Raw genomic sequence first — 27,203 nt, 5'->3', positions numbered from 1 at the left:
CGAAAAAGAAAAATGTAAAAAATTCAAAATTCTGGACTGCAATTTTTTCTGCAAATAAATATGATTTGTTATTAGTATTACCCATTACAGTTCTATTGTAGTTGTAAGGGGAAAGAACATGTGATGTGTTTATATATTTGCAACCCAATAATAATGAAAACTGCATCAATCTACACTTACAAAGTAACTTGTGTACAAACTGAAATAAGGGGCCAAAAAAAATACCGTGTTTATTTTTGTGTAATTAAAAACTAAAAGAATGTTGACTGTTAAATTTGATTATGTTTATCTAACCAAAGCTCATTCCTGCAACAGTTTAAAAAAAAATATTTTAATGTAAAAATAGGTTGGTTTAATGAAGACGAGGGTAAGAAATGAATTTGCAACCTTATCACCCTACCATGTTTGAAACGTAAATGTTTGCCCAAAAGAGCATATGTATTGATTTTCAAGATAACGTGTCTGAGATTCGTATCTGCAGTTGTGTATGATGCGGTTTTTATATTTCTAAAAGTTTTAAATCAATTTTTTTTAAAATAAAATAATGTGGTAGTATTCTTTGATTGTCGATTACGTGCCAGTACAGTTCATTTTATTTGATATAATATCGCTAAGATTTAAGATATTTTCTACTGAAAGTCAAACATATGATAATATCAACTGAGAGGTATAGTTTCAAAGTAAATAAATATATATATAAGTAAATGTATATGAGCACATTTACTTTTACCTTTGTGTTTATCGATATGTATTGTGTTTATCATTGGAGATGGATGGATCTAGCGTCAAAAGGCTTGTACGTGGATTATGTTAGATCACCCCACGACTATATACTACATACATAAAACTGGTAGAGTTGTCAAGGTTAATATGATTATTTAAATGTTTATACAACATATGTAACTGCATTTATATAAATGAGCGAGTGAATGTTGTTTAAAGCCGAAGTAAGTATTACCACGACGCAATGTAAATACTGGACTTCAGACGAGGGAAACAAGTGATTGAAAACATGAACTCACAGCGACTGACCGGGAGGCGAGGGGAAACACTGTGTGTTTCTTCGGTCAGATTATTTTACATAATTGTGTTATGGATATTTAAGACCGCAATTGTAGTTTGTTGGGGGAGTTAGTTCAGTGTTATTTAATCTTATCTCGTTGCTCGGCCTATTATCTTACAGTTGAACATGTAGTATACACGGGGGCTGTGGGGTAGCCTAGTGGTTAAAGCGTTTGTTCGTCACGCCGGGGGTACAATGTGTGCTGCCCATTTCTAGTGTCCCAGTGATATTGCTGGAATATTGCTAAAAGCGGCGTAAAACCATATTCACTCACTCTAGTGTGCACGTTTCTGTGGTGAAACGTACGTTAGTATTCGGTGGAATATAAATCAAATAGCGCTTTTCAGATTTTGTTTTCACATTTTCAATTTATTAGGGTCTGTCCTAACCGTGAACGCTTACATACGTGTGGGCTATGATGATGTACGTAACGTATTGGTGACCTTTACTTTGTCTGTCCGAGTGAATTGGACACACCCACAGTTTCGACACTCTCAGTGTTTGAGTAGGGGTGGTTGCGTGTAAGTAAAACAGTTTTGATAAAATGTGTAAATAAAATCGACAACACACTTACCGTTAATAATAATTAGAAATCTCTGTTAAAAGCACAGAAATACATCAGGATAAAATTTAAAAAATGTTTAAACAAAATTAGAAGACTCCATCCCACCGTTGAGAGCATCGTGGGTGAATTATGTGGGTGTATTATTTCATTTAACAGCCAACCTGCCCTACGATATATGTGTTAATCGTGGCTGTTAATCGAGATTGGGAATATCGGGCTTATTAAGTTACTTTTTGGAACAAGTGACACTATACGTGATGATTTAACATACAACCGCCCCAGCAGTGATCGCCGGAAAGCAGATGTATGGCTGTATATATCTCCTTAATTTATGTTGACTGTCCAACTGATCTGATTTTATTTTTTTAATGGAGGAGAACACAGCTTTTTAATGTCCATTTGAAATGTGCAGTTTGAAGTAACTGATGATGTATGAACAATTATTGGCCATGTTCATGTGACCGACTGCCAGACTGTTCCTTTGTAACATTTACAGGTTTGGGACAAATGAGACGATCAAGAGTGTAAGTAGGATGTGACCGACTGCCAGACTGTTCCTTTGTAACATTTACAGGTTTGGGACAAATGAGACGATCAAGAGTGTAAGTAGGACACAAATGTGTGAAAAACGCCTATTTTCGAAATTCAAAATCAAATCTAACTATGAACAAGTCCGTGACATAAGCTGATTTCTTTACAGAATGAAAACTCCTGAAAAAGCAAAACCTCCAAGTCTTTTCGACACATTTTAGCCTTACCTTTAGATAAGATAGAACACAGTGAATACTCAGCTATATGAACAGTCACGTGCATGTATGATAACTTTTGTCGAGAGTTCTAAAGTCGTGCTCACTTTCAATTTTTTAAGATCCTGTTTGCCAAAGAGGCAACCTGTCATACCTTGTCCCCTACACTACACACACCCCGTGTCCATCAGCACTGGTCTGTACATTTCAGGAAGTGTTCAAAAGCGCCATATAAAGTTTTTATTCAACGACAGCACTCTTTGCTGTTGTTTCGAGTATGCTTGATATGACGAATGGGATAGGTTTATACCCTATCTGAATGAATCATTACGTTAAACATATCGAGCCGATCGAGCTTCTGATTAGCTGAAACATGACTTGTGCACATGCGAGTCATCAGACCACGTTCATCATGCGTGCTAGTCGCGATGATTACGGGATAATTTCTATTTTAAATAATGACTAAATTGTTTACCGATTTAAAAATACCAATGGAATTCATACGTCAAAATGGAAGATTATACTGCACCTATTCAAAAAGGTTTGTAAAATAAAGGTACTATATCCTCATCAAGCAAAAACGTGTATACTCTCCTCCTCCCCCTCCTCCTCCTCCTCATCATCATCATCATCAGCAGCAGCAGCATTCAGGGTTTCACCATATGATGCCACCTAAACATGTAAGATCTGCATCACTTCGACCTTTGCACATTAAGCTGACACGCCGAGCTATAACTGGAATACTATTCAAAGCGGCGTTAAATCAAACTCACTTACACACTCTTGTACTCAGTGTGCAGTTTAACAAAACAACTCATTTTTCTCTGTTTATCATGGCGGGGATCTAGTATTATAGGCATAAAAGTGTAATATATATTTAGATAATTAACAAATAATTAAAGTAATTAATAAAGCATTAAGAGACATACTGATTATATGAAAAGATCAAGAGGGGGAGTTGGGGTCGGTAAGACGGGAATATATATGTATAACACGGGCAGCTCTGGTGGTTGAAGACTACGGGAGCATGCCCGGCCATGAGCATCCAGGGGTGAGGGTAGTAGGTCGAGAGCTATACATTAATGAAAAATGATTAACCAGATGGGGAAATAGATAAAAAGGTGGAACAGAGATGAGAGGGACGGAAACGGCAGGGACTGGAGACATATATGGTATTGGGGGGGGGGGGGGGGGGGGGGGATAGTTTGAATTCCAAGAGGGTAAGAAGTGACTTCAGATCAAGCCGAATAAGGTGCTGGTTATGGGATAAGAGTGGGGAAGAACGACCTAAGGTGAGGGGGAAAAGGTGTTTGACCAATAGAATATGACAAAATGGGTAAAACCTTGACGTAAGTTTGGGGGTATTCCACTTGAGCACCACGATTTTGACCTTACCCTGAGAAACACCAGATCATACCTCCAGTATTTCGGCCAGGACTGAAGCTTCGCGGCTAAAGTCCTTTAGAACATCGTGACCAGAAGTTGGTGATCAATCTTGTGATTGAATAAAGCCATCGACTAAAGAAAACTCTTTTGTGCTCATTGGGAGAACTACGGTAATTTATCCAAGGCCCTCGGGTACTGACATTGTACCTCTCGCACATCCCAGACTGTCAGCACCAAAGAACGAGGGGATTACCGTAGTCAGGTGAAGAGGTAACAACTGTTACACTCCTGTAATTAACATCAATTAACGCCTGCAATTAAGGGGTTAAAAGTACCTTGGATACTAGAACCTAGAATCTGAGCTACTGAAGGGTGCAGGTGGGATGTCATTTCCAGATCAGTTTCAAATGTCCAAAGAAGCGAAAATGTTTTATTCTCGCAGATCGCGATACACTGCATGAACATATAAAGATAGATAGCCATGCCAGTTAGGCGTGCTTATAGAGGCTCGCCCTTGCCAGGCTTTAATTGTTTAGATATCGGTAGGTAGAGTTTCCACCCTATTTATCGCTAAACAGCAGCTCAGCGCGAAGGACAAACATTCGGCTGTGAGAAAGAACACATGAAAGGGCGAAAAATCCAGATACATGTCTCAGCATCGTAATGTAAGGGAGGCAATCCGCACTGCCCTGGACTATTGTAGTGAACATGGAGTTATCACCCTTTCAACATTCCGCTTACTTCCCGTATATGAACACGTGGGCTTGCTGTGAGGTACGTGTATTACTCTCATTAAAATGTCACACCACAGACCCAGACACATACTTGTGACGTAAAGTTTTTTTAAAAATATTTCTATTCTCATTTGTTTAAAATAGCTAGGACAAATATTGGAGATCGTTAGTTATTGAGGTACAGTAGAAAATAATTGATTGGAAACAGAAAAGAAATTAATATATCTGTAGAATCTCGACGTCGCTGTAAGCCGAACTCACTTAAAGTAAATTTTACATCAATATAGTATGGAAAGCATTTTTCAATATTTTTTTTAATAAAAATGTCTTATTATAAATTTACACAGTAACCTCAGTTGGCGTAATATAACAATGGTCATCAAAGTATCAGGATTACCTATATGTTTGCTTCTTCTTAAATGTCTAATAAGAATATGTACGTGTGCCATGGATGGCTGAACATTAAGCAATGATTAAACATACAACCGCTTACATTTCTCATCCTTTCGTGAACTAACTTCTGTATGCAACAGGTACAATGTGTGAAGCCCATTTCTGGTGTCCCCCGCCGTGATTTTGCTGGAATATTGCTAAAAGCGGCGTTAAACCATTATCACCCACTCACTGTATGCAACATTTTGATGAAATGGTTTCAAAATAAATATGTAAACATACAATGTAATAATGTTAAGTACACCGTTAAAACGCAAGAAGATAGGGTATGATAGCGGCTTAAAGTGAAAACACCCAAACACTCCTCACTCCCACCCCTAGGCGATTGCAGATTGTGGAACACATTGACCATCACCAAATGCAGCTCTATATTCTGATTACAGTTTTTTGTTTTCCAATCGCCCAAGGCAATAAAGTCATTGTCGTTGCTTAGACGTCGTGCGTGTCTTCAGGCGAAAATAGCTAATATATTATCTACATCGCTTTGAGCCACGAGGAAAAGCGTGGACATTCAGAACATACCTGGCGACTCACTCCGTGTTCGGACCCTGTGTCACTGACCCCCTGGTCCTCGCCATCTGAAATAGAATAACGAACTATCACGATTATTAATTAACGGAGATAGTTGCATGTGTGCTAATACTTATAAAGTAAAAACAAGCCATTTTGGCTCTTAGAAATATTACTTACATTAAAGACAAAAAATGCAATGTGGGACTTTTTGTTACCGATGATGTCCTCATTGAGTGTTGATCACCTGGTTGCAATCCGGCGAAGGGGTGGGAGTCAGGAGGCTGCGGGTGGACATCACCATCACGAACTGAATGAAAACAGATGTGCATATGTCGTACTTGAAGCGCTGTTGACCAAGTTCGAAATGCACACACTGCCAAATATACAACCACTTTGTCAGAACTCAGTGATGATGTTTATCGCTAGCAAAAAGGATACCACTTCGCAATTTTTGTCATTACCGTAAGTAATATTTCTCATCACCAAAATGGTGTTTCATGCCGCACACAGCCATATTCAAGCTATATGACGGCTGTCTCTAAATGATCTAGTCTTGACCACACAATCCAGTGATTGACATCATAAGCATAAGTCTACGCAATTGGGATACGATAACATGCATCAACCAGCGTGCCAGACCATCCGATCCCGTTAGTCGCCCCTTACGACAAGCATGGGTGTCTGAAGATCAATTCCTACCCGGATCTTCATTTGGGGACATGCTATGTTTCCACCCTGTATCATCATCATCATCATCATCATCATCATCATCATCATCATCATCATCATCATTATTATTATTATTATTATTATTATTTACAGATTAAAATAAAACATGCAGCAAAGAGGGTTTGGGTGGTCCTGGCACAGGCTGGTTAGACTCATCAGCTCCGGGCCATTGCCCCCTCTACACGCAGCTCAGACAGCGAATGGGACTTCTCCCATGAAGCGCTACCTAGTCGAACCCACCCAGAACTTTTCGGAGAATGTGAAGACTCCCCATCACTGCAGCCTTAAAGCTTCTGTATTACCCAGATTGTCAGAAGAGCTGTATTCCTGGCATCTAACCCGGGTACTCTCCCAGTGTCAGTCAACAGATTGGGAGGTACCAAACAGAAGGCGCCAAGAACAATGGGAAGTCGGACAACTTAGTACTTGGGATGCAACCGTGACATTTCGAAAGCGAAGCCCGAATATTTGCCATGTTTACTTGAATCTTGTCAATCACCTTAGTGTCAAGAGGGACAGAAAATTCAACAATATATTATTATTATTGTTGTTGTTGTGGTCTTCTCGCATGTATGAACCAGTTAACCCAGTAAGACTGTGTATTATATTTTGCTTATGTGTGAGGAAATATATATAATCCCATTTCAAAATGCTGACAACAAAATGTATCTGAAATCTTCTATACCTTTGACGATAAACAATCATATATTTTAATGTCATCTTTACATAATAACGAGGGGTTGCCTGCTTTATTAACATCAATTAATGTTATTTATATATTTTAGAACTTCAAATATATATTATATAGTTTCCCATTTTTATATCTGTGTTTTCTTTATATCCAAAATATCCGATAACCTGAATGTCAAAGTCACCTAGTAGTGGTTAGCGTTACTCTTCCGTCTGGACAGGGTCAGAAGTACAGAGGCCGGTCAGTTGGGTAACTTCGATCAAGGCTTGAGACATACTCAAACGTCCCCTGAGCCCTTATAGTATATACCTATAGTTACATGCGCCAATCAACCAATGCGTTTTAGTTATTTACATATGTTCAAGTGAAAAAAAGGTATTTTCTCGTTTCACCTAATTTCTTCTCATACTATTTGTTCTTTCCTATCTACTTTTCTTCATTTCTGACGCAGAACCTTAGTATACCAGACTTTTTCCATTCCGGAAACTCCTCATTCTGTGTTATTATAGAGTAAATGTGTTTTTTACCTTCCATACAACATGTTGTAAGTTTCGTCGCTCACAAGCCCCGTTTTACTGAACGACTTTGTCATATACGACATAGTCCTGGTTAAAAAGGTTCATCTGAGTCTGTGTCTTGTTCTCATCATCTTATTTTAGTGCACTTTTGTTGGACTCTTCTTTTCATCGGTCCTTGTGATCATCGTAATTTGTTGTGATTGTTTAGTCAAATCAAATTTTCAAGTGCATACTTTCTTTTGCCCGGCAGTTTATACAGACAAAGCAATGTTTCTTTCAAGCCATGCCCATGCTAATCTGGGATGTATAACACCTTTAATATGCATAGTCGAGGTGGGAACCGGGCATCGTCATCAACCCATGTCGTAACCTCCAGTACACATTTCCATTCTTCGTCCTGTACTTAGCATACGTGTAGGAGAACTTGTGGGGCACCTTTCTGGGACAAGACATACTCAACTTTCGTAAGTCCGGCCATAGCTTAATTGGACGAGGTTGAAGCTCATGTTCAAATATATTTATATGTTATACCATACACAAGAGAAGGAAGTATTTGGTATATTCTTACACAAATCCCACAACTTGTTTAAAGGTAATGTTTGAATAAGATTTGTGATGTACCGGGAGCAGATTAAAGAAAGGAGGAGTTTTTTTAAGACAATGTTGTTGTTGTCCACTACTGCTCATTGTCTCAACATATTGATAATCCCTCATAGCAGGTGAGTGGACCAGTCCATTCATTAATTAGGTGTGACCAGCATGGCCCAATTAATTAGTGAGCTAATTTTAACTGCTTTTGGGGAGGTCTGCATTTTGGAGGTCTTCGTTATGGGAGGGAACCATCGTCACGATATGGCTGAAATATTGCCGATGTGACGTTTAACTTTTACTCACTCATTCACTCAATATGCATAATCACTTACCTTGTGTGTTTCATATGAAATATATCAATATTCGTTTTCGTAATGATGCCGAAATAATTTAAACGTAAATCGGATTCTTACTTCTGCGCTCGGCAGAGATTTCTTACGAATGTGGAAAGGGTTTTGTCGCGTTTATCCCAATATGAGTATGAAATATTAATAAATTAATCCCTCAATATTTAACTTAATGATTGCATACGTAAAATTAAATGTTACTCGCTATATAGCCCAGTGAACCGTGAAAACAACGTTATGCATCGTTTGTGAATATCATTATACATCAAGAAATTCTTTACAAATTCAACGTAATGGCTGCAACGCTGCAAATGTGACGTTACATTGTTCTCACTTATAGAACCAACATGAACCCGTCGTGCAGCATAGTGCCCCCATATCGGCCCTCACATACAGGGTATGTTGTGTTTTACAGCCAATCCGAGATATAGCCGGGGGTGGGCTCTGTGGTAACATCCTACGGTCATAAGTGGTCAATCGACCCGTATCTTTGGAGGTGTTAGGTCACACACTTATCACATAATCGTCAGCCAGAATGTCCGGGTGAAGATGGAGAGATACCACGATACACGCCACAAGCCCGACCATCTGGAACTCATTCATACACATCACCCGTCAGGAGTCGGGCGTTATTTTCATCTTTATCATGATGGCGTAGTAGCATGTCATCTTTATTAATTTGGATCATATAAATTACTGGATCTGGCAACAGGTATGTTGAATTGTTTTACCCATTTTAAAGTAATTTCTATTTATGAAATGAATCGATATTAAATTGATATTTAATCACAGAATTCCTTTTCGCTTCATACGTCCTGTCAATATGTTTTTCGTGGCTTCATGTATGTATGTATGTATGTATGTATGTATGTATGTATGTATGTATGTATGTATGTATGTATGTATGTATGTATGTATGTAGGTAGGTAGGTACATATGTAGGTATGTATGTATGTATGTATGTAGGTAGGTAGGTAGGTAGGTAGGTATATGGGTGGGTGGGTGGGTAGGTAGATATGTAGGTAGGTGTATGTGTGTGAGTGTTTTCGCGTGTGTGTGTGTGTGTGTGTGAGAGAGAGAGAGAGAGAGAGAGAGAGAGAGAGAGAGAGAGAGAGAGAGCCTGCGTGCCTGCGAATGTATGTTTTGTTTGTTTGTTGTATATAACGCCGCACTCAGCAGTATTCCAGTTATATGACAGCGGCCTGTAAATAATCGAGTCTGAAACCAGTGACTGACATCATGAGCATCGATCTACGCAATTGGGATACGATGACATGCATGAACCAAATTACTGAATCTGGCCACCCGATGTATGTATGTATGCGTGCGTGCGTGCGTGCATGCATGCATGCATGTATGTATGTATGTATGTATGTATGTATGTATGTATGTATGTGTGTGTGTGTGTGTGTGTGTGTGTCTGTGTGCGTGCGTGCGTGCGTGCGTGCGTGCATGCATGCGTGCATGCATGTATGTATGTATGCGTGCGTGCGTGTGTGTGTGTGTGTGTGAACGAATATCTTAGATTGCATAATTATTTAAGAGCAGCTGACTTTGATACTTTTTATGATTCGCCATGACAAGAAAGTTACTTTCATATTTTCTCAGGACATCAACTTAACATGGATACACAATACACAGTTTCAAACAAAAGGTATAACTCCCACCATACAAGAGAAACGTTCGAACAGAACTTATCCAGGGGTGTTCAAGATCCGAGTTTCCTACGATCACGGAGTCCTAACTCGAGGGGAGGTCACTCCAATTCTCAGTCAGACGTCAGTGACGACAGACAAAGGGGGAAACCTTACCCTCGGGGAACCCTCACCGAGCTGAAACAGAGAGTGTCACCAACGGGTCCCACTGATCGCCCGGGCCAAAATTCACTCCAGAAGGTCCAAAAATGGATCGAAAACAGCGAACAAGCGGTGCCAGTTGTCGTTGTTGAGGCAGCGTCAACTGACGGCAATGACGTCACCCACGATATGCGATCTCACTTCACGTCGTCTGATGGACTACACACATCTAATGCGGTAACTACGTTTTGTTTTCTTCATCAGTGGTAGGGGCGGTCGGGTAGCCTAGTGGTTAAAGCGATCGCTCGTCATGCCGAAGACCCGGGTTCGATTCCCGACATGGGTACAATGTGTGAAGCCCATTTCTGATGTCCCCCGCCGTGATATTGCTGGAATATTGCTAAAAGCGGCGTAAAACCATACTCACTCCCTCACATTCATCAGTGGTAATGTAGCTACTGCGATAATATGATATCAATATGATCTCGACTCACAGTCCTTCCTGTTCCACACTGGGTAAGCTTCTTGCTGGGACTCATTTTGAAAAAAAAGGAGGCACGGGTGGCCCAATCGTCTAAGGCGACGCAATTCGCTGTGCAGAGTTGCGTCCCTTTGGGCACGCCAGAAACTTATGATTGTGGGTTCGAATCCCCTTTCGCCCCGAAAATGTTTCTAGGTCTGTCAGCACCATACCCGTGCTCGTGGGTTTCGCCGAAGTGGTAAATATCTAAGATCTGCATCACTTGGGGATTTCCTCCCACATTAAGCTGACACGCCGTGATATAACTGGAATACTGTTACAATCGGCGTTAAACATACCTCACTCATTTTGAAAAGCATTTTTGACCAACAGGACCAAGATAGGCAGTCTGAAGGTGGCAGTATTAAAGACGAGGACAGCACATTTTCAGCCGGCGAGTCAAATCCAAAGGGAGCTACGGATCAGTGAGTATAATGATAATATGCTCCAGTTATGTTGAGACAACCTCACCCTCTCTATGTGAGTATCATGATAATATGTTCCAGTTATGTTGAGACAACCTCACCCTCTCTATGTACAGTACCATGCGATACATTTGTATTGTTAGGAACACGGATGAGATGTATTCCCTTAGGGAACTATAGTCATATGAATAATCATCGAGTGTTCTTTAACTTCTTTTGGGTAGTATATATTTCCCATAATATACATGAATAAACAACATAACAATATGAATATTTCGTTTTTAAGGATGTTATTACAAGGTACACATGATTTTTTTCTGTCATGAAGATGTCCGATTTTCGATCACAAATGTTGATACTATTTAATTTCGTTTCTCCGACATACACGTTAATCCGACATAGTCATATGCAACCAACCGTGTCGGAATAACGGGACTTAACTGTACATAATAACATGTGTATCGTAATCTGTCAACATTTGACCTCAAGTTCACGATACGATTCTGTACAGTTGCACTGAGTATCCCTACACAACCATGAACCCAACCTTTGTCAAATTAACGGTTTGGTTTACAGCTATAAGAGTTTGAACAGTGAGTATGGAATCTAACGTCTAGAGTGAATTTATATGAATTCCAGACTGTTGTGGGACCAGTTCCAGATGATACCGAGAGACAATGTGACCACGGAAACCTCGCTCTGGACTCTCATACAGGGGATCAAACTCATAGCCTATGGTCTTCTCTTCTGTATGGTGCTGGGATGTGCTGTGGTCAACAAGCTGTCCCTACTGACCATGACGTCAGGGATAGTGAAGGTAAATAACTACCCCTACTGACCATGACGTCAGGGACAGTGAAGGTAAATAACTACCCCTACTGACCATGACGTCAGGGATAGTGAAGGTAAATAACTGCCCCCACTGACCATGATGTCAAAGATAGTGAAGGTAAATAACCGTATCCACTGACCATGACGTCAGGGATAGTGAAGGTAAATAACTGTCTCTACTGTCCATGACATCAGGGATAGTAAAGATTATATAACTGTCCCTACTCACCATGAAGTCAGGGACAGTGAAGGTAAATAACTGTCTCTCCTGACCATAACGTCAAGGATGGAGAAGATAAATAACTGCCCCCACTGACCATGACGTCAGGGATAGAGAAGATAAATAACTGTCCCCATTGACCATGACGTCAGGGATAGAGAAGATAAATAACTGCCCCCACTGACCATAACGTCAAGGATGGAGAAGATAAATAACTGCCCCCACTGACCATGACGTCAGGGATAGAGAAGATAAATAACTGTCCCCACTGACCATGACGTCAGGGATAGAGAAGATAAATAACTGCCCCCACTGACCATAACGTCAAGGATGGAGAAGATAAATAACTGCCCCCACTGACCATGACGTCAGGGATAGAGAAGATAAATAACTGTCCCCACTGACCATGACGTCAGGGATAGTGAAGGTAAATAGCTGTCCCCACTGACCATGACGTCAGGGATAGTGAAGGTAAATAACCATGATTATGTTTTCACCTTCTCCGATCAAGACATGTTTAGATGCAGACAACTAGGATATAATGTAGCAAGTGACAAAGAATACTCCATTATAACATAGACATCGACTGTTTTAAACTGTGTGGTGTGGGGCGGTAGATATTTTGGTGAAATAAAACTTATTCCAGACTGACAACATTATACTGAACGTATAGTAAAGATTCCCTTGTTTATGTCTAAGTGTGATATATTTGTTTGTTTTATCCAGAGCCTGAAGCGCGGAGGACCTAGCCCCACCAACACCATGCTACTGATCGGACTGTGCTTCCCGTACGTGTCCTGGCTCCTCACGTACTCAGCACGATCAGTGTTTGGAAATGTCGGCTGGCCCACATTCAAAATGACAATCTCGGTACGATATATATTTATATATAACAATCAACTTCTTTGAATGCTTCAACTGACCAACATTACAAGGCTTTGACAGACATCCTCCGTGGTACCGTGAATAGACCGACAGCTCGGATAGCGGAAAGTCGGTGGTTCGATCCCGACCGGGGGCTCATCATTAAGGGGATAAAAGAGGTCTGGTCAGCGCGGAGTCAGCATAATGCGTTGGTTATCCATGTTAAACTGCGGGATGGAATCTTAATGGGCTATCGCTATTAAACCGGCGTATGTCCGGACTAGTAAAAGCAACTTAACCCACACGTGCATTCACATCGCCATATTTAAAGAGAATAACCGCGGACAAGATATTACACCTAGGGCTTTGTGACACTTCTAAATACATATACCATGACACCTCGTTAGTCCGAAACCGCTGTAAAGAAACTTGACCTACCACCCAGAAATATGTTAATCCATTGACACTGGTATCCGTATCGTCCGGATTATGTTTTTATTGATTATTAATGACTCTTAATGACTCTGTGACCTTATGGTCCAGCTGTACACCAAGCTGATGATATTCTGGTTCTCACACTTGCAGGTGTTGGTTCTCGAATCGCTACACAGCCTTGGATTGTGTCTTCTACTTTTCAAAATATTGCCTGAAGTGGACATGTTTCGTGCCTTAATCCTCATCTCGTCCATACTGGTGGTGCCCTCAATGTGTAGGGCCATCTCTTCTACTGTCGAGCAAACAACGTCCAGGACAAAACGCTGCTTCATCTCCTTGGCAAACCTCTTAGCCTTCTTCATCCAGCTAGGCAGCGTGGTCCTGTGCACTGTGTCCGGCTTCACCTACAGCAGTGCAGAGAAACAGTCCATCACAGACAGAGTGCAGGGTGATGACATGGACACCGTGGAGAGAGAAAGTCTTACCTTGTGGGAAAGAATCTCCTGGGAAATCCCCGTTGCTCTGGTTCTTATCTCAATCATGACATGGGAGAACTACATTGATGGAGACATCTCTTTCTGCGGCCGCAGACTCCCCATCACCATCTGGAAGAAGAACCTCCTGCTGCTGCGGCAGCGGCTGTATATATTCGTCAGCATCTGGAAGGTCGGCATGTCAATACTCCTGGCCTTGATCCTCAGTGACGACTTCCATTTCACCTTAATCTTCCCACAAGAAACCACATCTTATACAAACGCCACAACCAACCAGCAATCGGATGATCTTCACTTCCAGCAATATGGCCCCTTCTATGCCCACCTTGTCACGTCGGTGGTGTGTTCCTATCTGGGTGGACTGGCGTGCAAGATGTGCATGCAGCGGTTTAGCTTCTCCCTGCCGCTGACACTCGTCACCCCCACGTGTGCAGCTGTGGTGATGCTGCAGTGCGAATTCAACTTCATTCTGTTCCCCGGGGACACCTTCACGTGGGTGTGTCCGAGCCAGGAAGACCCTTGGCTGAAATACCACCTAATTCTCCTGGGACTCGTCTGGCTGTCACAGGTCATCGTCACTGAGCATGTCTGGTTCCCGGATTCTAGCAGAATGGCAAAGATAGAAAGGTATGATAAAATATCTTTTTCATTATTTAATTTCAGTATGCCTGGATACCATGTGCATATTGAGTAGTTTGTTCATTGAAGAGTCCAAATCTTGTCACTCATTTGTACTGAACTATGTATTCAAGATGTGGAAATGTCATATTATATCACTTATTGGATATCATATCTGATAATATTATCATAATTATAATCTTTGATAAGACGTTATGGGTTGATATTTGACCCCCCAACTGTGCAAAGCGATGTTTGTGCTACATTTAATGAGAGTTATATTGCCGTTAGTTTGCTAAATTGCACTCCAGTTCAGTTATTTTCACATTAATGAAGGCTACACAAATATACAAGATAATAAGATTCGAGGTTTACTCGACAGGGTAGTGATTGAAAGATACCAAGTTTACCCAATGATGTCACACGCACTCTCTCTCTCTCTCTGTTTGGCAGGCTGTTCGTCACCCCTGTCAGATGCAGCGCCCTTACTGACCAGTTCCTGCTGCTACGTCGTCGGCGTGACGACCGGGATCGTATGTTGCTAAGCAACTGGGATGCTGAATCGCTTCTGGATGAAGATCCTTTCAAATCCGACTCAGCAGTGCCCCTCATCTACGCATGCGCCACCATGTGGCACGAGACAGTTGAAGAAATGACGTTGCTGTTGAAGTCCATCTTTAGGTTAGTCCGATCTCTTAGACATTTAGGGACCAGAGTGCGTTGAGCAGTAAGTGAGTTGGGTTTAGTGCTGCACTGAACAGTGTTCCAGTTACATCACAGGGTGTCTGCTTGAAGAGGGAGGAAAGCCCGAAGTGATGCAGGTCTCAGACGTTTTCCACTTTGATGAAACCCACGAGCACGGGCATCTTGTCTAAGAATCATTATCAGGGAGAATCTTGTGTTCAAACCCAGAGTATATCAGCATGCTTTTAAAGGACGCATCAGTGTATATCATAATGTAGGTTTACTTTATAGATTATGTAACAATTTCTAACGTCATGTTTTGTGTTTCTGAGCAGGATCGACATAGATCACAGTGCGCGCTTCCTGGCCCAGAAATACTATGGAATCAAAGATCCCGACTACTATGAATTTGAAGGTAAGATGTTCTCACTGACAGTGTCCTTATGGACATTATTAAAGTGTAAGTCACCGATCCCAAAATACACATTGGCGAAATAATATTATAATATATGAAATGATGACATCAAAGTTTAAATATACATGCAGTCATATTATTTTAATTATAAGAAAAGTAGATACTAATTACAAGCACAGTGTAAATACATTTCAATACCCCTGAAGATCCAGGTTAGAAAAGGTCTTCATGCTTGCCGTAACAGGCGACTATGCTCGTCGATAGAGGCAACTAACAGGATCGGGTGGTCAGGTTTGCTGACTTGGTTGAAGCATGTCATGGTATCCCAATGCGTGGATGGTTGCTCAAGATATCACTCAGTGGATTTTCTGGTCCAGACTCGATTATTTACAGATCGCCGTCATACACCTGGAACATTGCGGCGTAAACAATAAACAAACAAAGAAATAAATACATTTCTGAAGCATGAACGTACACGTAGAACAGATGCTTCACACTAACAGTGATACATTGCTTCTGACTAATGCTAATAAACTATTTCTTTGCATCCTTTCAGCACACATATTTTTCGATGACGCTATGGAGTTGACAGATGACGACAAAATGGTACCTAACACCTTCGTTGTTGATCTCATGAGCTGCGTTGACGACGCCATAAGGTAAACATCTTTCTGATCCCATATTGAAGAAGCACGTAAGTCAGGAAGATAAAATATGGTTCACGCGTTGAGCATGGTGATATATAATTTAAAGGCCAATCTTGACATTCTCTCTTAATTCAATCATTTAAAATGAAAGGCTTGTTTGATAGGCATTACTTAGAAGTTGGCGGATGACAAGATAGACACAATTTTATGGATAACAACTTCTTTAATACTGTAAAAAAGCGACGTTTCGGTATAGATCCTTATACCGTTGTCAAGCAAGACTGAATGAGGGACATAGTGCAGAATATATATAGCAAGTGGAGGATTACCAGTTGAGGATTACCAGTAGAGGATTAACAGTAACAACAAGGGCATACATGAGTGGGATAACATAGGTAGGTGTGACAACAAGGATGATGCTATCACAACACGATGGACAGAAAAACACATAGCTAGAAGCCAATGGGGCATGAAGCTAATAAACAGGTGATTATTGTTTGATGAGTTCATAGTAGGCGGATGGGATGAAATAGCCTTGATCTCTGTTGATTGATGGGTTGTGGCGGCGAATGTGGACTGCTTCTGTTAGTTTTCTTTTGGTGAAATCATGGAGGTTGTTGGCAAGATTTGGACGTTGTCCCAGTTGATGATGTGATTGGGACAGTTGATGATATGGTCCGAGATGGCTGATTTGCTGTCGGATTTGATGGTGGAGGTTTTATGCTCTTTGATTCTAGTGTTGATTGGGCGGGATGTTTCACCTACGTAAGATTGCCCACAGTTGCAGTCAATTTTGTAGACAACACCTTTAACCTCTTGCGGTTTAGATGTGTTCCTGCCCACTCATGTATGCCCTTGTTGTTACTGTTAATCCTCTACTGGTAATCCTCAACTGTTAATCCTCCACTTGCTATATATATTCTGCACTATATCCCTCATTCAGTCTTGCTTGACAACGGTATAAGGATCTATACCGAAACGTCGCTTTTTTACAGTATTAAAGAAGTTGTTATCCATAAAATTGTGTCTATCTTGTAAAGTAAATGAATACAGCTAGTATCAGTCACGCTGTGCAAAACCCCTACATATTCCTGTGACAAGGGGTTGTGGAACTATAGTGTTTCATGGCCGCGTTGCTGAGACAGGGAGAACGGACGACGAGGAGAAGGGCTACGTGGGGAGACATCTGTTGATATTCTTCAACAGTTGTTTATGTTACAGCTCTGTACACGAGCGGCAGATAACCCTGGGTCCCCCGATCCGTACCCCGACTCCGTACGGAGGGCGTCTGACGTGGAACCTGCCTGGGGGGACACAACTCACCGTTCACATGAAGGACAAGGCTAAGATACGTCATAAGAAGCGGTGGTCACAGGTCAGTAAGATCTTAACAGTCGTGTAATTCCTGGGCCGAGGTGTTGTAAGTTCAGGATAACCATGTCCTCGTGTTACATGTCCAGACGCCAGTATCAGTAACGTCTGATTATGTCCAAGCGGCCATGACCTTCAGATGTCCAGGTATGTATCCGTCCTTAAAGGAGCAGTCATGTAGGAAAACTAAAGTGACTGAGTGAGTATGATTTAACGCCGCTTTTAGCAATATTCCAGCAATATCTCGGCGGGGGACACCAGAAATGGGCATCACACATTGTACACATGTCGGGAATCGAATCCGGGTTTCCGGCGTGACGAGCGAACGATTTGACCACCAGGTTACCCGACCGCCTCCAGGAAGACTAAAGGGCATTAATGGGGTATTGGGTGGGTAGGGATGATGGTGGGTTGAGCGGAAGGGAGGTGTATTGGGTTGGATATTTTAGTACAAAAATTGGGTTAGTTAACAGTGGGGTTGGATGAGGTTGGGTGAAGGTGGGGTTGTTTTTGGTAGGGTGAGGGTTCCAGTTGATAGAGCTGGGCTGGGTTTGGATGGGGTTGGTTGAGGATGTCGTTGCTAGGGTTTAGATGGGCTGTGGACGTTGGTTAGGGCGATAGAGGGGTGGTGAGGGTGCGGTTGTTCGGAGTGGGGTTTGATGACTGTTAGTTTTTGTATTAGTTTTACGGTAACCTAAGAACAGATCTTTTTCTTCAACCCTTCAGTCCCTCAGAGATACAGTCCAACGTTACTTTGCTTAAAACCCTTCTTATCCATACTTATACATCACCCCGGTCACGAGGTAGATAAGGTCTTCAGCAACCCATGCTTGCCGTAAGAGGCGACTATGCTTGTCGTAAGAGGCGACTAACGGGATCAGGATGTCAGGCTGGCTGACCTGGTTGATGCATGTCATCGATCCCAATTACGTGAGTCACTGGATTGTCTAGTCCAGACTCGATTATTTACAGACCGCCGTCAAAAAGCTGGAATATTGCTGCATGAGGCGTTAAACAATAAACAAACAAACACGAGGTACGTTTATACATTAATTTTACTAATTACCCCCACCAGGTGATGTACATGTATTATCTGCTTGGGTTTCGAATACTTGCCCAAAATGACAACAGCAGTCCAGAAGATATCCTTGGTGACAAAAAGACGGGCCAACCCGTGGAAAAGGCCCAGTTGACCGCAACTCAACTGCGCAGGCGTAGACGATGTGCGCACTTCACTAGGAGTGTCATCTTTAACAACGTCAGCGAAGATGTCCAGACAAAGGTACGGCGAATTGATTATGGCGATGGAACCCTGCATCAGCAGTTGCATAAAAACGTCTTAAACAATACAATTCCTCAAATATTAAGAGACCCGTGAAGACCCGGGGTAGAATAGATCTTCAGCAACCAATGCTTGCCGTAAAAGGCGACTATGCTTGTCGTAAAAGGCGACTTACGGGATCGGGTGGTCAGGCTCGCTGACTTGGTTGAAGCATGTCATCGATCCCAATTGCGTGGATCGATGCTCATGATATCAATCACTGGATTGTCTGGTCCAGATTCGATTATTTACAGACCGCCGTCATATTGCTGGAATATTGCTGAGTGCGGCGTTAAACAACAAACCAACCAACCAACCAACCAAATATTAAGTACTCTTGCATGAAGACTATTTCATCATCGTTTCGTAATTCAGGGAGTGTGAACACAGGTGGTACACACGGCAGTAAGGGTCATTCTAGACATATCCCGGCGGTCTGTAAATAATCAAGGTTTTGTCAAGTACGCATCATCCGTGATCTTCGCGGTCTGGATGTCAGACACTTTATGAGTGAAGCAACACGATGTGACAACCGATCCTCATTTTGTCGGCTAGGAATCAGGAATCTCACAGTATGGATGTGTAATTCACCCTTTATTTCCCGTAGGCGGAGAATACATTTATTCTAGCCCTGGACGGTGATGTGGACTTCCGCCCGGACGCTGTCCGTCTGTTGGTGGACAGGATGACGAAGAATAAGAAGGTCGGGGCTGCGTGTGGTCGAATACACCCCACTGGGTCAGGTACGCGTTCTCTGGAATCTTTGAATTTAGGATTAAATGTGCACTTAATGCACAGATGGTGATTGTTTGAAATATAGCTTGTTTCGTTATTACTGTTTCCATATGTAATATCTCCTTTTATCAGAAATGATTTATGTTTGTTTGGAGATGAGGTGAAGTGAAATGGGGTTCCAAGATTATTGTACGACGTGTATGCACGTGTGTGTGTGTGTAGGCACGTGTGTGTGTGTGTGTGTGTGTGTGTGTGTGTGTGTGTGTGTGTGTGTGTGTGTGTGGTTGTACTTGTCCGGACTGATGCCGATTTATAGTATTTAACATGAATACCCGACTCAGACACAGCATACTGACTTCGAGCCGACCAGTCCGTGTTTTAGCCCCTAAATCCCCGAGTGCCTACTGAGTAACAACAAGTACCATCTTTTGACGTCTTTTGGTATGATATCGGCCGGGGATCGAACCCCTGACCTTCCGCTCTCTGGGAGGACGCTTTTACCACTCGACTGTTTGTTTGTTTAGAGACAAATAAAGTATCTAGGTACCTGTATTTCTGTTTTCAACATTGTCTATGTTTTCAGAATTCATTTCGCCATTACTAAAGAGTTCATCCTAACTTTAACCTTTCCCTTGCCCGCCAGGTCCCATGATCTGGTATCAGATGTTCGAGTACGCTATCGGTCACTGGCTGCAGAAGTCGACCGAGCACGTGTTTGGGTGTGTCCTGTGTGCCCCTGGGTGCTTCACATTGTTCCGAGGGTCCTCCCTCATGGATGACAACATGGCCCGGACATACGCCAAGCGGGCCACCCAGGCAGGCCACTATGTTCAGTACGATCAGGGTAAGGAACCTTCCACAATCCATAGTCACTTTGCACACAGCAATATGCAATATTATACATTTATCAAGGCCAATCACTATTCACGCATTGTGCCTATTGGAGGAATCGAACTTGGGTCTTCAGCTTGACATGCAGATGTTGTGACAAGAAGGCTATTTCACGGGCCAATAGTGAGTGAGTGAGTGAGTTGGGTTTAACGCCGCTTTTAACAGTATTCCAGTTATATCGCGGCGTGTCAGCTTAATGTGTGAGGAAACCCCAAAGTGATGCAGGTCTCAGACGTTTACCACTTCGGCGAAACCCACGAGCACAGGTATGGTGCTGACAAACCTAGAAACATAATCGGGGCGAACCGGGATTCGAACCCAAAATCATAGGTTTCTGGCGTGCCCGAGGGACGCAACTCTGCACAGCGAGTCACGGCGCCTTAGACGACTGGGCCACCCGTGCCCCCTCGCGGGCCAATACTAGAAGGTGATAGAGTTGCGAAGAAGTATATCAGTGGATAATATGATTGATTATGTAATTTTTTATTCATATGTAAGGATCATTGATAAAAGAAATGTATTTATCACGTCTGTCTAACTGGTAACTTATATTTTCAGGCGAAGATCGCTGGCTGAGCACACTTCTCATTCAACAAGGCCACAGAATAGACTACTGCGCAGCCGCGGATGCTTTCACGCATGCGCCTGAAACCTTTTCCGAATTCTTCAACCAACGTCGTCGATGGGGTCCTTCAACTCTAGCCAATATCATCGATCTCTTGTCCACGTGGAAGAGTGCAGTAAAAATCAACGACAATCTCAGCTCCCCCTACGTGTTCTACCAAGTCGCTCTGCTAGTCTCTACAATCCTTGGCCCAGCTACAGTGCTGTTGATGATGGCTGGCGCATACTCGGTGGTGTTCAAGACGTCCATCCTGCAGTCCCACGTTATATCCCTTATCCCGGCTGTGCTCTACATCCTTGTCTGTCTGTACACCAAGTCCCACACACAGCTGCTAGTGGGAGCCTTCCTCAGTGCTGTGTATTCTATAGTCATGACCATCGTTGTCGTAGGCACTGTGAGAACAGCTATAGATGGTACCATCACCAGTCCTAATGTCGTCTTCCTCATAATGCTGTCATTCATATTTCTGATATCAGCTGTACTCCATCCCGAAGAGTTTGGTTGCGTGTTGCCAGGACTTCTATACTTTATCTGCATCCCTGCTAGTTACCTCGTCCTCAACATCTACTTCCTGTGTAACCTCAATGTGGTGTCCTGGGGAACCAGAGAAGCCCCAAAGAAGAAGACAAAGGAAGACGTTGAAAGGGAGAAAATTGAACAAGAAGAGAAAAAGAATAAGAAACAGAAACATGGTGTCCTGGGATGGCTAGGTTTAAAGAACATTATTGGGGAACTTGGTGAACTGTTCAGACAGATGAGAACAGTCATACACGAATCCTTCAAAATGAATGATGAGTCACAAAAGAAGAAGACAGATCAGCTGTTGGAGGAGCTGATCCTTGAGATCAGGAAAGACAGGCTGGATTCAAGAAGTTTCCAGCAAAGCATAGACACGTCTTCTTCATCGTCGGAGAGTGTTCATGACTCTGATGGCTCGGAAGAGCACGCGGCATCGCTGTCAATAACTCCGGCTCCTCAAGAAGCAGTTCCTGAATCAGTGAACGGAATCCCGTTATGGTTGAAGAAAGAAGATCCCGAAAATCCCGGTTGGCTTTCGAGTCCAGATATTGGAGATGGTCCACTGGTTTATCTTGATGACAATGAAAACATATTCTGGAAGCAGTTAATCAGGAAATATCTCCGACCAATAGCCGATGACAAGGAACACAAAGACAAAATGTCAGCTGCTCTCAAATCCTTGAGGGATAATGTTGTGTTCGCATTCTTCATGGTCACTGCATTATGGGTTGCCTTCTTCCTTCAACTGGAAATTCTTCAAGATGAGCTTAAAGACTATCTCTATATCAAAATACCTAGGTTAAATTCAAATGAAGAGCCTTTAACCTTCCAGCCATTTGGACTGGCCTTCTTTGCCTTTTTCGCATTTCTGATTATATTCCAGTTTCTGGGCATGCTTCTTCATCGGTGGGGAACGGCGCTGCATCTCTTGTCCATTACCAATATCACATTCGGACAAACCTTTACGGAACAAGACAAGGTAAAGGATATAATACTGAAAGTAGCAGAGCTCCAGAAGATGCGGGATATCGAACACGAACCGGAACCCGACTACGATGAGCCTATGCCAGACTACGAGGGAGAGAACGACATGAACAGGTCCTACCCTGAGTCAGTTCCCGACCGCCCCCCTCCGTCCTACCACACCCAGGATATCCCAGTGCCCTTCTCCCCGGCACGGACTAATGGAACAATGAGACAGATTTTCAATCATCAGGGTCAACCCACGGGTCGGACACTGCAGAGCGCGTTTGAGAAGAGATACCGCAATGAGGTGGTCAGGGGGCGAGGGCCGACCTCCCCGTACAGTCCTCACTCTGTGCTGCAGGTACCCGAGTATCCAGAGCCGGACTATGCCAACTATTGAGCTTCGAGTCTTTAGGAAGCCACCATAAAGTCTAAAACAACGTCAGCTTGAGTGAGTGAATATGGATCTACGCCGCTTTTAGCAATATTTCAGCAATATCACGGCGGGGGAACACCAGAAATGGGCTTCACACATTGTACCCATGTTGGGAATCGAACCCGGGTGTTCGGCGTGACGAGCGAACGCTTTAACCACTAGGCTACCCGAACGCCCCACGTCAACTTGAAACGCCATGGTCCGGACATAACACTTTCGAACGAGTATTGTTAGAAACACGAACATGTATGTGAAGGACGTTACGCCGTAGCAATCGTTTGGTAAATTCGGAAATTACGGGATTTCACTGTAGTTTTCTGAAAATGGCACGGATTTGACCTCGTAAACATATAGCAGTCCCCATGCCATCTGTTTTAAGTTGTAGTAGTAGACGAAACAGGTATTAAAGTCACACTAAAGTGTTATGAGTGATCCTGGCATAGTCAGGACAGGCTGCACATATGGAGTGAGTGGGAAGGTGAGGGGGTAGGCGTGCGGGTAGGCGTACGGGTGGGCGGATGAGTGTACTGATGAAATATAGGCAACTTCCACCTGTCATCCATACGATCATCTCATCTTATTGCCATTAAATACTTTGTCAAATTCATGTTCAAAACTTTTGAAATCCATTTTCCTTCACAGTTAATAAATTATTTAATAAATTACTTAAATTGAAATTTATATCATAGAAGTATTTACAAAGTGCTTCTTAGGAAAAAACTGTGTAAATTATTTTAATGGGAATCTAAAAAAAATATTTTTCTCTGTTTCTGAACTGTTTTGAATTTGACAGATCACATAAAAACAAATACGATCATCTCATCTTATTGCCATTAAATACTTTGTCAAATTCATGTTCAAAACTTTTGAAATCCATTTTCCTTCACAGTTAATAAATTATTTAATAAATTACTTAAATTGAAATTTATATCATAGAAGTATTTACAAAGTGCTTCTTAGGAAAAAACTGTGTAAATTATTTTAATGGGAATCTAAAAAAAATATTTTTCTCTGTTTCTGAACTGTTTTGAATTTGACAGATCACATAAAAACAAGTGTAGACACGGTAAGGAAACCGATAGATTCCCGATATTTCTTGAAATGTGTTTTTTTCATTCTTCAAACGTATCCATTATACAAAATGCTTAATGTGGTCTATGATTTTATTACATTGTTAGATATCTATTATTTGCTCTACATTTATAAGTGTATCTTATGAAACGACTGCATAACTGTGTCAAAAACACATGATATTTTGTTTTGTGTGTGTCTGATGATGTTTTGTTTGTGGAGACATGTCTGCAATGTTAGACACACTTGGTTACTGTCATATACTTCAAATATATATCAACACAGCGCATTTATTTATCTATTTATTTATTTTCTGTGTATTAATTCTGTTTCATGCATTGTACATTTTTATTTTTGTTTAATGGCCTCGGGCGCAAGGGGTCAGTGACTCGTATTTAAACCCTGTTTCAAAACAGCTGTGCATAGTTTGAATACATTCCACAGACCCTATCAGAGAACATCGCCTTAACCTTGGGATGTCGTTACACTACGCAAGATAAGGTTTTCTTTGATTGACAGCCCGAGGTTATCCATTGCGCCATACATTTCACATGTCATCGCCTCTATTGACATCATTATCACCCATAGCGAGATATCAACAATCACCATCGCAGGTGCTCCCAGTGTATATTGCTCGAGGTGATGTAACTATATCTGCGTATGTGGATTCCGTCATGGTTGACGGTCGTGTACTTGTACTTAATTCTCATGTCATTGATTGTATTGCATAATGAAATAAAGTCTATGAAATGCTATAAGTAGTTGGTTGTTATGCAGAAGTACAGTTCGTCAATATACACCAGGGTGCTGTTGTACAAAGTGATCTTAGCGCTAAGGTGATCGTAACTCCCGCACTTTAACATAGACTTACGACAATCGTAGCGCTAAGGTTTTGCTCAAGGGTATCCTGGTCCGTTTACAGGACATACTCGTGGTCTCCATTTCAAACTCCTGCTGTCCTCATTGATTCTCCACATCGACTCAATTGTTCAGTAAAGGGTTAAAAAGAGGAAAGCGGATTTGGGATAAAAATAGTTCATGTCAGGTGTGGCGCAAATACATTCATAGATGAAGATTAAATAATATATACAAAGCGCACGGAAGACATGTGAGTGGTGTACACTTGCATCACGACAATGTCATATAACATATTGGTTGCCTGCTTCCCGGAATTTTAATGGTACAGCGATTGAGCGTATTCTCTCATGTTATAATTCACATTAGGTATTGATAGTTTTCTTTGGGTTTTAAACATATTGTCACACTCTTGGGGCCAGTCTATTGGTTTTTGTGAACTGATGACTCGACCCTCGAAAATATTTCTACTGCTTGCTGTTTCAGGCATCTTCTTATTAGCATGTGTTCGCATTTTTTTTTTTATTTAAACATATTTTATTCAGATTGAAATGGATTTGGAACAAGTTATCCAACTTAGGACTTCCTCTCCATGGTATTTACAAAGCTTGTACAGTAAATCATATACAAGGAAAACAGAAAAGAAGATGAATGTAAAGATAACAAGAAATGTAAAAGAGAGAGACTAGTATATGTACATTTAAGTGTTACCCAAATCTCTTTGTATGACTTATAAACATTTGCACTGCTTTAAAGATGTGTGGATTTTCGATAATGGACAAACATTCATTTCCGTTTAACATCAAACTTAAATCTAATTTAAATTTTTGTTCACGGCGTTCTGTAAAATGTCCCGAATTATTATTAACATAGTTTTTCTTTGGTGGACGTACAATGGACACTTTAATAAATAATGATTTGCGTTTTCACATGGATTACCACATTGACACATTGGATCACATTTTATCTCTATTCTGTATAAATCGTAATTTAACTGGCTTTTCATGTATCTTAATCGAGTATGATAAATATTCAACTTTCTAACACCATAGGAAAAATATGGAGGTGCAATGACTTGCTCTTTTGCATGTATGTCCTGAATTGGGATGTAGATGTACAATTTCTACCTGCTGCAGGAAAAGTGTTCCATAACCTTACAGTTGATAGATGTTCGCATGCTGCCGCGAGTGAGTTATATGTCGCATAACCTCAAAACAGATCTGTGTCTAAGTTACAAAAAGCGAGATCGATGCATTATTCATTGCAGTAGAGTTCATGTATACGTGATGCCTGCATTCAGACAGTAACAAAAAGCAAAGCTGCTGACGCGCAGTGTGTTATGATAATTTCGTCAAGCGTATGTGTGCACAAGCATCTCAAAATAAACTGGTTCATGGTGATTGAGTGCGTATTTTACGCCGAAGCTCTGACATATGTACATGTATGTCATGTTTTGTTGTTGCTGTTGTTTAACGCCGGACTCAGCAATATTCCCGCTATATGACGGTGGTCTGTAAATAATCGAGTCTGGACCAGAAAATCCACTGAGTGATATCATGAGCAACCACGCACGCAACTGGGACACGATGACAGGCATTAAGCAAGTCAGGAAATCTGACCACCCGATGCCGTTAGTCGCCTCTTACGACAAGCATAATCGCCTTTTACAGCAACGTGGGTTGCTGAAGACCTATTCTACACCTGGTCTTCCCTGGTGGTATGCCATTTTGAGCGTCATATATATGTTTGACAAAACCTTTAAAAAAATAGAAAAAGTCAAGCGCTAACACAACCATGTTTACTGGTTTTTTTTACGCCACAATCAGACAATCAGACAATTATGACGGCGGTCTGTGAAAATAAAGCTGTGTTTAAGCTCAATACACACAGTCCTATAAGGGAACACCCGAGGAGTAAGCAACCCTCAAGTCATACTGGAACTGAGAATGGGGTGGGAGTGAGTGAGTGAGTGAGTGAGTATGGTTTTACGCCGCTTTTAGCAATATTCCAGCAATATCACGCCAGGGGACACCAGAAATTGGGTTCACACATAGTTCCCATGTTGGGAATCGAACCCGGGTCTTCGCCGTGACGAGCGAACGCTTTAACCACTAGGCTACCCGACCGC

The 27,203-nt window shown here is 41.8% G+C and overlaps 1 protein-coding gene across 2 annotated transcripts; it reads left to right on the top strand.

Moving 5' to 3' along the window:
* The first annotated feature begins 9,826 nt into the window (after window positions 1–9,826).
* On the top strand, window positions 9,827–23,946 carry LOC124134079 (chitin synthase chs-2-like). 2 transcript variants are annotated; one of them, XM_046498720.2, is made up of 13 exons: window positions 9,827–10,369; window positions 10,986–11,077; window positions 11,717–11,894; window positions 12,855–12,998; window positions 13,578–14,548; window positions 14,993–15,220; window positions 15,559–15,638; window positions 16,195–16,297; window positions 17,507–17,660; window positions 18,732–18,938; window positions 19,585–19,720; window positions 20,356–20,556; window positions 21,162–23,946. In XM_046498720.2, exons 1-13 carry the CDS (start codon window positions 9,959–9,961, stop codon window positions 23,111–23,113), a joined length of 4,857 nt encoding a protein of 1,618 aa, XP_046354676.2. In that variant the 5' UTR covers window positions 9,827–9,958; the 3' UTR covers window positions 23,114–23,946. The 2 variants fall into 2 exon arrangements, with proteins under 2 accessions (XP_046354676.2, XP_046354677.2); XM_046498721.2 differs by lacking the exons at window positions 9,827–10,369; window positions 10,986–11,077; window positions 11,717–11,894 and adding an exon at window positions 12,555–12,599.
* The last annotated feature ends 3,257 nt before the right edge of the window (window positions 23,947–27,203 follow it).

This window comes from Haliotis rufescens, unplaced genomic scaffold, assembly GCF_023055435.1.
Source record: "Haliotis rufescens isolate VD_foot unplaced genomic scaffold, xgHalRufe1.0.p SCAF_1, whole genome shotgun sequence".
NCBI lineage: Eukaryota > Metazoa > Mollusca > Gastropoda > Lepetellida > Haliotidae > Haliotis > Haliotis rufescens.
This window is presented reverse-complemented; position numbering and strand designations above follow the sequence as displayed.